A 16612-nucleotide genomic window follows, 5' to 3' on the forward strand; every position below is an offset into this window, starting at 1 on the left:
TAATTACTCGTTATTAAATAAAAAGCGCTCCCGCACGAACCTCTACCTCCGCCAGCAGGACCTCAATTTCAGACTCAGTAAAGTTTTTTTTTCTTTGTGCTCGTCATTCTAAAGCATAGAAATTCGGATATTTGCGTGTGCTTTTATATGGTAATGATATTAATTAGGGGGCGTTTACAAGGCGGAGATCTGACACCAGTCATCTGCGCACAATTTCAAGATCGTTTGCGATTTATAAATGTCACATCTGGAAGAGAGGCGTACGCACGTGATTTTGTGCGCACGTTCGTTTTCTCTGAATCGCATTTACGCACTTTTGAGAAATGATCTTAGAACAAATTTAGGACGGTTTATACGCAACATTTTATAAATGAGGCCCCAGCTCCTCTAGAATAGGAGTGTATGTGGATCACAGTGCAGGAACTCTGACCTTCTACAGCGTCTCTGACACAATGACCCTCATTCACAGAGTCCACACCACATTCACTCAGCCTCTCTATGCTGGGTTTTGGGTTTACTATAACGCACAGGTGAAATTGAATGATCCAGCATAATAGATTACAGACCTTTTACACATTCAGTGCTTTTCCACTGTCGGGTCAAGAGGTTCTATTCTCTAATGGGTTCTATTCTCTAAACAATAAATTCTGTGATTTTCCTTTTATGGGCATGTCTTTTCAGAGTAATAATCGCTTGAGCAAATAGTAACAGTAGAATGAATTTAGAAGAATCATTGATTGTAACAATTTGTAAGCCTTATTAATTATTCCATTGAAATACCATATGACCATCTTTGTTCACATGATTTTGTTAGAAATGCATCTTTAAGTTGAAAGGATCATTAGTTTGCCTTGTAGTTTATGCTTAAATATTTTTGGTAAATATTTGATTGTTGCTCTAGGTGTTTTCTGTGACTTTATTAAGAAAATACATTGTATATTTAAAATACTGTACACCAGGATTTTCGAACTCTGATTACATTCATCAAAAGTTACATGTTGATTTATAAACACCTATTCATTGATTGTAATAATTTAAAATCATAAAGGTACTGACCTTGGTTCGGTTGTATGTGAAAGTAATAGTTTGCAGTTTAGTAAGTGCCTCACAATAATCACATTCAACCGCTTTGAGGATTCAGTGATAAAGATTCAAAAGACGCTGCTCATGTGAGTGTGTGGACTACGCTGTATGTGGGGTTTTTAGACCCCTGCTGTACACTCATGTTATGAAGAGTCCAGTCAGAAAAGTGGCGTTAAAACAGTTTCTACATGGAGCGTTGCCTTTGTATAAATCCAGGTTTTGTATGCATTGATTGAAATCAAGTGAATCTATTTTTTCCTTTGTTTATAAAAAATTATTTCAATAAAATTGTCATTTTTTGAAATAATTCTTTGTTCATTACTGAAGTTGAATCTAGGATTCTCCCTCACAGTAGCATCACAATAGTATCAGTATCATATTACACAGAATAATTTGTTTCTTTTCAAAACATCTACACCCTAAAAAAATGAAAGTGACAAGTCACAAATAAAGACAAAATTCCGTTTATTTCTATTAAATACAACACAGACAAATCCAGTTAAGTGTTTCTGCTGTGACTAGCTGCAAATATAAATGTATAATCTATAATTATATCTAATTTAGATCATAACGAACTCTTCAGACAACACATTATCCTGTACATTTTATGTACATTTGCTATTCAGGTGAAACGGAGTATTTCATGTTGAAGGTATCAGAGTCTGAATGTGCTCACACCAGCTTTCTAATGTTGGCTTTCATATGGTCTCCCTGCAGTATGTATACATAATGCATTTCACTGCTTTAGTTTTTGCAAAATAACCTGTTAAAATAAGTGCCTGAACACTGCAAAAATACACTTGGAACTGATTGAAAGTCTTATTTGAAACTCTTCTTGGTGGTTGCAGCACACTTGCAAACAACAACAGAATATATTAAATATATTAAAACTAGTAAACAAACATCAAAAATGGTGTCCTGCATTCTCTGTTGTGAGCCTGTGCATCTTTCAGGGTAATGTGTCCTGCAGTGTCTGAGTCTGTATATGGGAAAGTGCATGCAAGTCAGGGTGGTGTTTCTTGGTGTGTATGCGGAGGTACTGTTTCCCTGCGAATCGTTTTCTACAGCGGGTGCATTCGTACGGTCTTTCTCCGGTGTGGACAGTCAGGTGAGCCGTGAGGTGTCCGGACTGCGTAAAACGCTTCCCGCACTGCTCACAGCGGTACGGTCGTTCTCCAGTGTGAATGCGCATGTGTGTGTCCAAACTCTGCGACGTGGTGAAACTCTTCCCGCAGATCGAGCAGATGAAGTGTCGCTTGCCGGCTCCACCTGTCCGTAAAGCACCCAACCGGCCATAGAGACCCAGCCCTGAGACATTACCCAGAGCAACGAGCCGCTGTGCTGCAAACAAGGGAGAATTATGGGATACGAGAGAGTCTGACCTGCCAACCCTCTGTGGAGAGCTCTGAAAGTGTGTGAGCGTGTTACGGACAGAGTGTGTGGCCCAATCGGATACCGGATCCATATCAGCCTTCATGCACAAGTCTTCCTGAAAAACTCGAGGGACTTGGGAAGTGCGGGTATCCGATGAGGTTTGTGCGAGGGAGAAGGAAGCATTATCTGAAGCAGCCAAGTCGACGCTGGAGTGCTGGGACTCATCAGTGCCGGAGTGTGTGTCTGCAAACCTGAGTGTGCGAGAGTGTGTGTCATGATCGGGGGAGTGTGAGAGTGTGTGAGATTCCTGCCCCGAGAGTTCAGCAACATCTGGTTTCGGAGAGTCTTGAGTTACTGCAGAAACACTTTCACCTTCGTCCTCATCGTCGTCATCATCTGTTGAGAAACACACACAGTATGAACAAGATTTAATCTTACTGTAAAAGTTGCAAAAATGCAAGTATTAATTACTGAAAAGTAAAAATTCTAACAAATTGTATAGAAAATGTATATGTGACCCTGGACCACAAAACCAGTCATAAGGGTACATTTTTCTAATGATTTTAGGCATAAAAGAAAAATCAATCATTTTGACCCATACAATGTATTTTTGGCTATTGCTACAAATATACCCAAGCGACTTAAGACTGGTTTTGTGGTCCAGGGTCACATATTATATTTGCGGCTGCAAGATTTCACAAGCTGAAAAGAATGCATGTCACACCTCTACCAATAGCTGCTCGCATAAAATTCAAGGCATTGATGTTTGCCTACAAAACCACCACTGGCTCTGCACCCCTTTACCTAAATTCACTACTTCAGACTTATTTGCCCCCTAGAAGATTGCATTCTGCAAGAGAATGGCGCATTATTGTGCCATCCCAAAGAGGCACAAAATCACTTTCACAGACTTTTACATGAAATGTTCCCTTCTGGTGAAATGACCTGCCCAACTCAATCAAGTCCTTAGCTATTCTCAAGAAACGGCTAAAAACACATCTCTTACATCTTCATTTGACCCTCTAAAAAAAGAAAAGAAAAAAAAAGAGCCTCAAACACTAGCATTCTTTGTTTTTTCTATTCTATCTACATGTTTTCTTTTTATTTATTATAAAAAAATGACCCTCTAACACTAGCATTCTTTATTCTTTTCCTATTCTATCTACTTGTTTTCTTTTTATTTATTATAAAAAAATGACCCTCTAACACTAGCATTCTTTATTCTTTTCCTATTCTATCTACTTGTTTTCTTTTTATTTATTATATGTGTTAAGCTAAGCAAGACTTGTCACAGCACTTACATATTAATGCTCTTTTGTTGGTTTTGATTGCTTCTATTGTCCTCATTTGTAAGTCGCTTTGAATAAAAGCGTCTACTAAATGTAAATAGATGTAGATGTAAATATTTCAAAAGGGCAATAAGCATATGTGCAGTATGCAAGGTAGTATGCATGCATGTCATCTTTGGCATGGTCAGTTGGACCTTAAACAATTAATATTCAAAAAATAATATCAATCTTACTATATTGAAACTATCAGATAAGAACACACAAATCTGAACTGAATAATGACACTATTGTCTTCTGTACAGCTGCTTTATAACAAATCGAAGTCGTTTCAAAATGTATGAAGTTTGCAACACTGACACTGTTGTTGAACTGAACTGAGCTGAATAATGACACTATTGTTTTATTGTAAAGCTGCTTTATAGCTCTGTTTCATAATTAATGAACTGCATCCTTAACACTATTGAACTGAACTGAATCAGCATTAAACTAAATTGAGAAGAATAATGAGACTACTGTCTGTAGAGCTGCTTTACAGCTGAAACTGAAGCTGTTGTTTAAACTAAATATAGCTGAAATTGAAGTCATTTCATCACTGATGACACTAACTGTTATTTTCCTGTTTATTATTGTGAAGCTGTTTTTAAGCAATCTGTGTTATATAAAGAGCTATATAAATAAGTATGACTTCAGTATAAATTATTTAAAAGTTAAAATATTAATTTACATAGAAAATGTTAAAAGTCAATATGCATACTAGCAATATGCATATGGTAATATGCATATATATCTCACATTTGGCTTGGTCAGCTGGGGCTTAAAAGACAATTAATATTCAGAAAATATTATTGATCTAACTGTACTTACACTATCAGATGCAGATGAGAACATAAAAACCTGACCTGAAAAATACTACTACTGTCTTCGGCAGAGCTGCTTTAGACCAGAAACTGAGGTCGTTTCATAATTGATGAAGTCTGCTGCATCTACACTTTTATTGAACTGAATTGAATCAACACTCAACTGACTTGAACTGAACAATGACACTGTTGTCTTCTGCCCAGATGCATCTGACAGTCTGATCTGACCTAATTTCATAATTCATGAACTGAAACATTGACTCTTATTGAACTGAATTGAATTAAATTTGCTTTGAATAATGGCACAATAGTCTTCTGAAGAGCTGCTTTATAGCTGAAATTGAGGTTGTGTCATAATTAATGAAAAAATCTTAATTTTCATATGTTTAAGTATAGAGTATGAATCGTCTTATAATCCATTCCTTGTGCGAACCGTGACATTTGTTTACATTTTAATGAAGTTGTGAGCTTTGCCATAAAGTCTGGTGAACCATTTAAAAATATTTCCTTGAATTACATCACAAGCACATTCATTATTTTAATTAGTGAGTTTGAATGACCCGAGGCGCCTCACCTCCCAGCGGCGGCTGCTCGAGACCTTCCTCTTTGATCTGCATTTGGATCAAATCTCCCTCCTCACGAAACTCACTCATCTGGAATCCGAAAGACAACAACAAATAATTGTTTTTGCACATATATTTTTTACTTCCACTATAAAATACTCAAAACAACTGGTCCTCTAACCTCTGCCATTGTTTTTCTGCCCACTAGCGACTCGCGAGTACTAACGTTACCATCACACCGACCATCCCGCGCCACGGTTTTCTCGTCGCTGTACCCCCGCGCCGCGACGATGGACTCTATGAGCTGCAGTTTCCGTCGGAGCTCCTCGTTCTCTTTCTGGTGGCGTGAGATCTCGATGTGTAAAACCGCATAGCCGTCGTCTACGAGCTCGCAGATTTCTGCCACCGCCGCGCGAGTCAGCGTCTCCATGATGGTCGCGAGCTGGGTGTGAAACGCCCGGTAATTCGCCATCCTTCGCGCTCCTCTGCGTTCGGGCCGCCTGTAGGTCCCGTGGAAAACCGTGAGCGTTGCAGTACAAGTTTAGAGTACGGCGATTACTGCGTTCGTTGTCCGTGAAATAAGACTGTCCTGCGTTGTTTTGATTTTCGGTCTGAAACGGTGTAAACGCTTTGACACTGTTGCTAGTGGAGGCTGATGTCGTTTCCGGGGGGCTACGCTCAGATGTTTTGTCAAAATAAAAGTCACTGTGGACTATTTTTGTAATGTTAAAACTTCAACTCATAAAACGTCAATATAATTATTAGCAATGAAACGCCTGATAATCGAATTCACAGGTAACTAGGACAATATATACACAATATATGTACATTATACACACAACTGTAATTCAATTACAGCAGTTCTGATATACAGTAACGCTGCACTCATGCTCTTGTGAAATATATTAGCAATAAAAATACAGAAATCTTTACCCAAGTACACTGGAAGGTTCTGAACACCCCGTCCCACACAGAAAGACAGACTAGGGCGACTCAAAGTTAGTAAAGAACTTCACAAGCGAATTTCAGGTTCAATACTTTGGGTGGTTTATTTGACTCCCACTGCAGACAATAGCTTCAGATCATTTGTTTTCTAAAGTGATGAAGAGTTCAAAATGATCCTGTACATTTCATTATTCTGCATCATATCAGACATTTTGAATGATGTGATTAACATACATTTCAATAACTAACTCTTTCATGTTTACAGGTGTATTATCATCTGTATCAGTAAGAACTATTAAAAGTACAGAATATAACAAATATTTATTAATTATGGCATAAGGACAGGTATGAGTACATAAGACAGACGTATGTGAAAAAGGCTGCATTTATCTGCGGCTGGTGCTACCAGATTTCCTCTTCCCAGCAAGGAGATGTTTGGGTTTGACATCAAACACATGTCGATCAGATTCACCCTTCTTTCCCTGCCTGTTCATCTCCTTCTGTGAGCTCTTCATCATGGTCTTTACCTTCTTCAACATCTGGGAGAAATAAGACAGAGTCCAATGAACACATCTCTCTATGAAAATCTTTGTAACACTCTACATTAAGATTCCCTTAATTCATTAATGACCAATAAATCTTTTACAAATGCATTCATGTATAAAGTTATAACTGAATAATAACACCTGAATAAAAAAGGTGATATAATGCAATACTTGCCAAATAGTAAACCATTTTTAACTCATGTTATAAATGCTTAATAAATGAATGAGAAAACTACAAATACAACATCCTTCAGTCTGACTATAATAGTCCATTTTGCTGCATCATGAAATAAATCAGCAATCTGGTTTTAAGTGAAATAAGTATGAATAAAAATGTAAGCATTTTTATCATGGTTTAAAAATGGCTCGTTATTTGGCAGGTATTGTATTAAAGTCACTATGCACTTATAACTATCAATTATTTATAAGGCACTGTAAATAAGCTATTAATCATTAATAAACACCTCTATAAACCATTTTAAAAAGAAACCTTTATGTAAAGCGTTACCAAAATCTCTATAACCTGCTACTGAGTGACTATCTTTCATAAATTCATTTCATATTTGTCTAGAAAATTAATATTTGTATTAGTGCTGGGCAACGATAATAAAAAAAAAAGAAAAGTGATTAATCGCATGATTGTCTGTGATTAATCGCATTGTTATGCACAAAAATGTAATAATGCATTCAAAAGTAGTGTATTGTGCACTTTTTTTCATTTAAAAGTACTGCTATATGAACAAAAGTGCAATAACATTTGGTTTGCAAACACTTTAAACAAATAAGGTGCTTTTTTAAAGCAGTATTCCTGTTACATAGTAGCAGTTAAAATATTTCTTGTAAATCTCAACTTATAACATTAATGTAATCAAATTAAATATAAAACAAGCTACGGTATTTGCCACTGCCAGGGCATTTACGTTTTTATAGAAAATATTTTATAGTTTGTTATAGAAAAACAAGTTATGCTCAGAGTCCAGAGCCTCGATCATAACATTATAACAGGTGTTATGTGTTACAGTGTCCCAAACGACTCAAAATAATAAACCACAAAGTTATCAAAACGATGCACTCCACTGTGCTGAGCGAGAGCACTTTTCTGCACTGTCTTCACATGCTATCAGAAACTTCCTATTTCCCACTTATGAAGTTGTGATTACGAGCATGTTCCAACCCAAGCCAGTACTGATCAACTCCCCCCCCCACCCCTCCTGTGACCCATGGCTTGTCTGTAAGTGTATTCAGAGCCAGTGAGCAACGGACTTTCATAATAATAAAAAAACTGCGTTAATGTGCAATAACGCGTTAACTTGCCCAGCCCTAATTTATATTAATATCTATTATATTTATAATACTATATGTAATACTGATTTCAGAATTTGATTTGTTAAAGAAGATTATGCTTCAGGTAACGCAGTCACTACCTTGGCATCTCTGACTCCTGATTGGTCCCTTGGTGGTCTCGAGGTGCTCTGACTGCGAGTGCGTGACATTGGTGGCACAGAGACTTCCCTCTTCCTCTTTCGAACCAGAGAGCGAGATCTCAGAGCATAGTGGCTCTAGAGGGATATAAGGTGAACACAAGCATGCTCAGATATGTATACAGAAATTGATCACCATGACCACATGGCACACAAAATCAAGTGTGTTACCAATAGGGTTATAAATAATGGAAAAGCTTTAAGTATACAGGTACTTACATCATCTTTATCGGTCATGTCCAAACCCAGATCAGCCATCTCCTTCTCCAGAGTCGCTCTTTCCACCTGCATCCACATATACCAATCAAATCAATCCATCTTTAACCAGCTAACTAAAAAGCTGACAAAAATGTGATTTAATAGGATGCTGAACAACAAATATTCCATATTAGAAACTCTTGGTCACTTATCTTAAGGTATCCTTGTTACAGAGTAATTATACATTTAGGTACGGAGTAACATTAATTAAAAACGTCCTTATTTTATAGGGTTAGGAATAGGGTTTGACTTAGGGTTAGCTGTGTGTAATTATGCATACTTTACTGTATTTGCTATAGTAAATACATGTAATGTGTAACAAGAACACTGTATAATAAAGTGTTACCAAACTTTAATAAAAAATATGGGTTTTTAAATTCATCTTAAAGGAATAGTTCAACCAAAAATGAAAATTCTGTCATTAATTAATGTTGTTCCAAACCTGCAAGACCTTCGTTCATCTTTGGAACACAAATTAAGATATTTTTGATATTTTCTCTCATTCTGAGAGCTCTCTGACCCTCCATAGACAGCAAGGATCCTTTCACAATCAAGGCTCAGAAACATAGCAAGGAGATCGTTAAACTAATCCATGTGACATCAGTGATTCAACCGTAATTTTACGAAGCTACGAGAATACTTTTTGTGCACAAAGAAAACCAAAATAACAGCTTTATTCAAAAATTTGAAGAGCATCACATACATAAACAACATATTTACGCAGATACGTTGTTTACGTTCAGATCTAAGCGTAATGTAATACGCATGTGATACACTCCAAAATGGCGCAATAGGGCGAATTGGTGAATAAAGTCGTTATTTTTATTTTCTTTGTGCACAAAAAGTATTCTCGTAGCTTTATAAAATTACGTTTGAATCACTGATGTCACATGGATTAGTTTAACGATCTCCTTCCTATGTTTCTGAGCCTTGATTGTGAAAGGATCCTTGCTGTCTATGGGAGGGTCAGAGAGCTCTCGGAATACATCAAAAATATCTTAATTTGTGTTCCGAAGATGAACGAAGGTTTTACGGGTTTGGAACGACATGAGGGTGATTAATTAATCACAGAATTTCATTTTTGGGTGAACTATCCCTTTAATAACTACAAACTTTACCTAAAATACGCATGTAATATCTGATATAAAACCACTTCCTATCATTTAAACATATACAAAAATAAGACTGCTGGACAGAAAGACTGACCTTCTTGGCCGTGCGGGGCATTCTGGGTCCCTGTGTGTCTTTCTCTTTGGACGTGAGAATCTTCAACTTCCGTTTCTCGCGAATCTGACTGGCGAGCTGCCGGATCTCCTGCATCTCTTCATCCTCACTCTCCTCCTCAGAGTCGTACTCTCCGGCCTTCTCACGCAGTTCCTCTTCCCGCTCCAAATCCTCCAGCCTCTGAGAATGAGAGATAGGACAGAAATTCAGAACATGTCATCCGAAACAAGGATGTAACCAAATACTCACTACTGAGGCCACCACAGGTCAATTTTGTCATCAAAAATCCTTATGAGCAACCACTAATCTGAATTTCAGGAGGCACTTGATATCAGTGGTTCAGTCCTTAAAAAGTTTGAAATCAAGGCATTTGTTTCATACCTTCATGATCTCCGGGTCAATGTAGTCAGCAATATTGTGACCCTCCCAAACCTCAGGAATCTTATCCTGCTTTTCTTCTGGATTCATCAAGTCCCAGTATTCTGAACGCACAAGACAACATTTTTAGACATGTCTGGGGTGTATATTTGTGTACACGTGTACATGTGTGTTTATATCTTACTCTGTAGATTCAGTGTGTAATCGTCTCCCAGCTCGACCTCCAGGTCTCTCTCCAGTTTGCGTTTTGGAGCATCCATCTCCACCGCCTTCCTACGGAGCAGAGCCCCCTCAGGAATAAACGGAGGCCTTTCCTGCACAAACCAAATCAAAACTGTTTACAAACGTACTATGTTTGCAGGAAGCGTTACCAAAGAAATATGCTTATGATCAAGAGGACACTGGTTTAAGAAGTGCAAAGAGCATGTACCTTTTGATCTCTCTTGGTAGGCACCGCCAGATGAAGTCTGTTCAAAACATCATGGACCTTTTTGGTTTTCATCTTCGTGTCCACACGGTGAGCCAACAGCCGATCACATGCCTGTAAACAAACAATCATAAATCGTTTAAACCACCAATCTACAACAGCCTACAATGCTCTCTTACTCTCAAAATTGGTACATGAAACGAAGAGGCTGATTTCAGTGAGCATGTGTGAGTGACTAGAAGTGATCTTACCTCAGCCTTCACCTGCATCACTCCCTCGTCTGTCAGAGAGCTGGTCTCAATCACTGTGATCCCCTCAGCAATGAGATCCGCAAAGATTTTCTAGACACACAGAACTAAGTTTCAGTGTTAATGCAGAAAGTCTCAACTTGTTGTAGCTACGTCATTCTCATGTTTCTCTTTTTCTCTAAACTGTTTGAGATTAAATCTAACATATATGTGGCGAGGGGGGCGTGGTTCAGCGAAGTCTGCAGCGGGAGAGAGGGACGGGAGACGAGCGGGGAGTAAGTAGGTCAAGTGCAAAATGATGAACACCTGTGTCTGATTGCAGTAATTAGCCTGGAGAGACTGGATAAAAGGCAGACTGGAGAGCGTGGTTGAGAGAGAGAGACGGGGACTCGTGGCCATCCCTTAGCCGGAGAAGGAGAACCGGCAGAACTGAGTTTATGCCCTGGGCAGATTGAGAACACGCTGGAAGCGCCACTTTTGTGTTTTTGTTTAACTTTAAGTGAATGAATAAAAGATCCACGAGTCTCCAACCGGCCACCTGAGTCACTTCCTGGTCATCCACTCGTTCGCGGGCCTCCATCAAGAGCACCATCAAGCGCTGCTGGACATGAGGAAGGATCAGGAGCGTCGATTCCGGGCCCTCGTCCAGACGCAGCAGGACGACCGCGAGCTGTTCCGGAGCTGGATGGACCAGGAGGTTCGGGCTGGGGGAAGTCCATCTGCCCCGGCCCTGCCAGCCCACCTGCCATTGAACAAACCGAGCCCTCAGGATGATCCGGAGGCCTTCATCGACCTCTTTGAGAGGACCGCCGAGGCATGTAGTCTCCAACCGGCCACCTGAGTCACTTCCTTCTTCCCACTACGAACTTGGCTACACTGGTGCCGAAACCCGGGAAGGAAGTGATAACGCCGCCACCATCATGTCATCTCCGTCAAGTTCGCCGTTTGCGGAGGTCATCCACTCGTTCGCGGGCCTCCATCAAGAGCACCATCAAGCGCTGCTGGACATGAGGAAGGATCAGGAGCGTCGATTCCGGGCCCTCGTCCAGACGCAGCAGGACGACCGCGAGCTGTTCCGGAGCTGGATGGACCAGGAGGTTCGGGCTGGGGGAAGTCCATCTGCCCCGGCCCTGCCAGCCCACCTGCCCTTGAACAAACTGAGCCCTCAGGATGATCCGGAGGCCTTCATCGACCTCTTTGAGAGGACCGCCGAGGCATGTGGGTGGCCCCGGACGAACTGGCCAGTGCGCCTCATCCCGCTGCTGTCAGGGGAGGCCCAGATGGCTGCGCAGCAGCTGCCAGTTCAGAACCTCCTGGTCTACGACGACCTCAAGCGAGCCATCCTCCAGCGGGTCGGCCTGAACCCAGAACAACACCGTCAGCGTTTCCGATCACTGGAGCTGGGGGAACATGGCCGGCCCTTCGTGATGGCTCAGCAGCTCCGGGACGCGTGCCGCAAATGGCTGTTGGCCGGGGGAAGCGACGTCGACCAGATCATCGACCGCGTGGTGCTGGAACAGTTCGTCGCGCGGTTGCCGAAGAACACCGCGCAGTGGGTCCAGTGCCACCGGCCGGCGTTGCTGGACCTGGCCATTCAACTGGCGGAGGACCAGATGGTGGTGTGCCGGGGGGGGCGAAATCCTGCCCTCTGTCTCTCTCTCTCTCCCCCCCTCTTCTACCTATAAACCTGTCCCTCTCCCTAGGTCCCGGGTGAATCTCCCACCGCGAGCGCAGCCCCGGTGGAGGGGCGGTCCGGCGCCGGAGTCCGCGGGACTGCGGCCCCTCTCCAGGGGGGGCGGGGCCGGCCAGCTCGAGCGCCTCAGGGGTTAACGTTCCTCTGCTCTCTCCAGGCCAATTGCTTGATCCGCTTCCTGCCACCAGGGCAGCGGGGAGGCCTGGGCCGGCCTGTTGGCGTTGCGGGGACCCAGGGCACTTTATTGATCGGTGTCCGGTGATGGAGGTGGGGACACTGATCCGGGTCCCGGACGCCCCACAGGCTGCCCCCGGTCCAGCCGGCATGTACCAAATACCTGTGAGTATTAAGGGGGGTACTTATTGGCCTCTGGTGGATTCAGGATGTAACCAGACCTTGATCCATCAAAGCCTAATTCAGCCGGCGGCATTGGATAAGCGCTGCGTGGTTCGGGTGCGGTGCGTACACGGGGATGCGGTGAGGTATCCTCTAGTGCTCCTAGCTATCCAGTTCCGGGGTCAAAAGCATAAAGTGGAGGTCGCAGTTAACCCGCACCTCAGGCATCCGCTAATTCTGGGAACCAATTGGCCAGCTTTTAATCACTTATTGGGGTATTTGTGCGCAGATGTCTCTTGGGGAAAGGAGAAGCGAGGAGGGGAGGTGGCCGTGCAGGCAGGGGAGGCGGTACCGCGGCTGCCTGAGCCTGCGACAGGGGAACCGAGCGCTGCAATTGGGATAAATGGCTGGAACCCCTATTATTCGCTGTGCGCGAATTCCCACAAGCCTCCACAGGGTTTTCCCCCTTTGAGCTCCTTTTTGGGCGCCAGCCCCATGGGGTTTTGGACGTCCTGAGAGAGGCTTGGGAGGAGGGACCTTCAGATAGCAAAAACGAAATTCAGCATGTGCTGGACCTGAGAACAAAACTCCACACATTGGGGCAGCTCTCTATGGAGAATTTGTTACAGGCCCAGGACAAGCAGAGCCGGCTGTATAATCGGGGAACCAGAGTACGCAATTTTGCACCGGGAGATAAAGTGCTTGTATTACTCCCTACCTCTAGCTCTAAATTACTCGCCAAGTGGCAAGGACCCTTTGAGGTCACACGGCGGGTGGGAGATCTTAATTATGAGGTAATTCGATCGGACAGGAGTGGGGCACGTCAAATTTACCATCTTAACCTCCTTAAAAAGTGGAGCGAGGTGGAACCGGTGATGCTGGCGACGGCAGTGAGTGGAGAGGAAGATCTCGGGCCAGAGGTGACCAATAAGATCCAATCCCTCGCTCTGGCCCCAGGGGGAGATCACCTCTCGCCCTGCCAGCTCACTGATGTAGCAAGATTGCAAGCCGAGTTTGCAGACGCGTTCTCACCCCTGCCCTGTCGAACGAATCTCATCCAGCACCATATTGAGACGGAGCCGGGCGTGGTGGTACGCAGGCGGCCGTATCGATTGCCGGAACACAAAAAGAAAGTGGTTCAGGCAGAATTAGAGGCGATGTTAGAGATGGGGGTAGTAGAAGAATCCCACAGCGATTGGGCGAGCCCGATAGTTTTAGTACCTAAAACGGATGGCTCGGTTCGGTTCTGTGTGGATTATTGCAAAGTGAATGCGGTGTCGAAATTCGACGCCTATCCAATGCCGCGGGTTGACGAGTTGCTTGATCGGCTGGGTGCAGCTCGCTTTTATTCGACACTGGACTTAACCAAGGGATATTGGCAGATCCCCTTATCGCCCTTATTCAAAGAAAAGACAGCCTTCACGATTTACACCAATTACACCATTACACCAATTTGTTACCTGTCCTTTCGGGTTGTTCGGGGCACCGGCCACTTTTCAGCGGCTCATGGACAGAATCCTCCGCCCGCATGCCGCCTATGCCGCTGCCTATCTAGATGACATCATTATTTACAGTCAGGACTGGCAGCGTCATATGGCGCATCTGCGGGCTGTCCTACGAGCTCTGAGAGGGGCCGGGCTGACGGCCAACCCGAAGAAGTGTGCGGTTGGGTGGGTGGAGGTAAGGTATCCGGGCTTCCACTTGGGTCATGGGCAGGTGCGTCCCCAAATTAATAAGACGGCGGCAATTGCGACCTGTCCGAGGCCCAAGACCAAAAAGGAGGTGAGGCAGTTCCTGGGGCTGGCAGGATATTATAGAAGGTTTATATCTAATTATTCAGACCTTACCAGCCCGCTGACTGACCTCACTAAAAAGGAAGTGCCAGACCCGGTCCAGTGGACGGAGCTGTGTCAGCAGGCTTTCACCCAGGTAAAGGCTGCTCTGTGTGGGGGGCCGCTCTTACACTCTCCTGACTTTTCTCTCCCTTTCTTGTTGCAGACAGACGCGTCAGACAGGGGGCTGGGGGCCGTCCTGGCCCAGGAGATAGAGGGTGAGGAACGGCTGGTTCTGTACATCAGTCGGAAGCTCTCTAAGAGAGAGACTATGTACAGCACCATTGAGAAGGAATGCTTGGCGATCCGGTGGGCTGTTCTCACCATATATATTAGTCAGTTGCTGAAATAATAACATTATGAAGCTAAGAAGATCTTTTGATACAAAACTGGTGATTAGAAAACTTCTATTAAATTGAAACTGAAAACGGTCTCCAAATATGTGCTGTTATTTTGTCTGTGGAACACAAAAGGCGAATCTTCACAATAAAAGTTTACAAAAGAACAAAAAGCACCATAAACGTAAAATGTGTTTGAAAGAAGTATGTTATGCTGACCAAGGCTGCATTTATTGGAGCAAAAACAGTAAAAAAAAAATAGTTTTAATATATATTATTACAATTTAAAATAGTTTTTCTACTTTATATTTAAAAATATAATTTATTTTTAAATAAAAAAGACTGAATTTTTTAGCAGCCATTACCCCAGTCTTCAGTGTCACATGATCCTTCAGAAATCATTCTAATATGCTGATTTGCTGCTTAAGAAACATTTCTTCTCATCATCAGTGTTGTGCTGCTTAATATTTTTGTGGAAACCATGAAACACGTTTTTCAGGATTTTTTAAATAAATCTTAATAATAGATCTTTTATGACAATATAAATGTCTTCTTTACTGTCACTTTTGATCTATTTACACATCCATATGAATAAAAGTATTCATTTCTAAATACTTGATACTTAAAAGTTCCCCAGTTCTTTGGAACATTTATTCACATACTGGTCTGAAGTGCTTGAATTCATCTGTCAGCAGCATTCATAAAGCTATCAATAGGGCTTTAGATGCCTCTGAATATAATGCATAAATCATATGGACCTAAATTTTTAGGATGCTTTTTCAACATTTTGGAATGATTTAGAATCTCAGTTACCTGATTCTCCTCTGAGAGTTCACTGATCTTCCTCACGTCACACTTATTGGCCATCACGATCAACGGCTGCATCACAAATAATCATCACTGCCATCATTCAGCACAAAAAAAACGATGTTTTACTGCATTTAAGTTTACGTCTTTATATGTGTGCGTACCTTGTTGGCAAATAGTGGCCGAATATTGTTGAAGAGCTCTAGTTGTTGTGAGAGCGCGTGTCCGCACTGCTCTGACACATCCATGACATAGAGGACAGCAGCACGCAGGTGAGCCAGAGCCGTGATGGCCTGCATTTCTATGGTATTCCTTTCTTCAAGAGGATGATCCAAAATACCAGGGGTATCCACCACCTACAAACACACAGCCGTAATTACCAGGAACATTTTGTATAAATTCATATAATATTAAATCAGTGCAGTTAATCACTGTCTGGAAACCATGCATTTTTCTAACACTCACCTGCCAGCGCAGGTATTTGTAATCCATATGACCCACAAACAAAGATTTGGTAGTGAAGGCGTACGGCTGGACCTCAACATCAGCACGGGTCACCTGTACACACATACTCCATTAAAACCTAATATTAAAAACAGCACACACACTTGACATTTAACCTACATTCACATGCACAAACAAACCTTGTTGATAAAGCTGGACTTGCCAACGTTGGGGTAACCACACAGCAGGAGGGTTCTGGTGTTTGGGTCAATAGTGGGTAAACGGGACAGATGCTGCCGCACTGCAGAAGAATAAATATGCATTCATTTAGTATGCACAAATGTGCATCTTAAGTAAAAGAGTTGGTGCTTATTTTTGTTTTACATTTATACTTTGAGTTATTTACTGTTGATACTTTTGGAGGAATATTTGGCTTCACTGATCAAAGAACCACAGTTTCCAAAAAAATATAATTATATATATATATATA

At 42.3% G+C, this 16612-nt stretch overlaps 2 protein-coding genes across 2 annotated transcripts in view; both read right to left on the reverse strand.

Moving 5' to 3' along the window:
* Positions 1-1594: 1594 nt before the first annotated feature.
* LOC107659602 (zinc finger protein 84-like) lies at positions 1595-5829 on the reverse strand. The gene is made up of 3 exons (XM_016448614.1): positions 5348-5829; positions 5178-5256; positions 1595-2853 (listed from the first exon to the last, which is right to left on the reverse strand). Exons 1-3 carry the CDS (start codon positions 5636-5638, stop codon positions 2033-2035), a joined length of 1191 nt encoding a protein of 396 aa, XP_016304100.1. The 5' UTR covers positions 5639-5829; the 3' UTR covers positions 1595-2032.
* Positions 5830-6189: 360 nt separating this feature from the next.
* Positions 6190-16612, reverse strand: part of LOC107659538 (nucleolar GTP-binding protein 1-like) — a 12711-nt gene continuing 2288 nt past the window's right edge. The window contains exons 5-16 of the mRNA XM_016448521.1: positions 16323-16423; positions 16144-16236; positions 15843-16034; positions 15685-15750; positions 10676-10765; positions 10428-10538; positions 10182-10311; positions 10001-10101; positions 9602-9799; positions 8357-8422; positions 8081-8215; positions 6190-6650 (exon numbers count right to left, since the gene is read on the reverse strand). Coding sequence (XP_016304007.1) covers positions 6498-6650; positions 8081-8215; positions 8357-8422; positions 9602-9799; positions 10001-10101; positions 10182-10311; positions 10428-10538; positions 10676-10765; positions 15685-15750; positions 15843-16034; positions 16144-16236; positions 16323-16423 — 1436 coding nt within the window. The 3' untranslated portion in view covers positions 6190-6497. The remainder of the gene's footprint in view (positions 6651-8080; positions 8216-8356; positions 8423-9601; positions 9800-10000; positions 10102-10181; positions 10312-10427; positions 10539-10675; positions 10766-15684; positions 15751-15842; positions 16035-16143; positions 16237-16322; positions 16424-16612) is intronic.

This window comes from Sinocyclocheilus anshuiensis, unplaced genomic scaffold, assembly GCF_001515605.1.
Source record: "Sinocyclocheilus anshuiensis isolate Anshui unplaced genomic scaffold, SAMN03320099.WGS_v1.1 scaffold850, whole genome shotgun sequence".
NCBI classification, from domain to species: Eukaryota; Metazoa; Chordata; class Actinopteri; order Cypriniformes; family Cyprinidae; genus Sinocyclocheilus; species Sinocyclocheilus anshuiensis.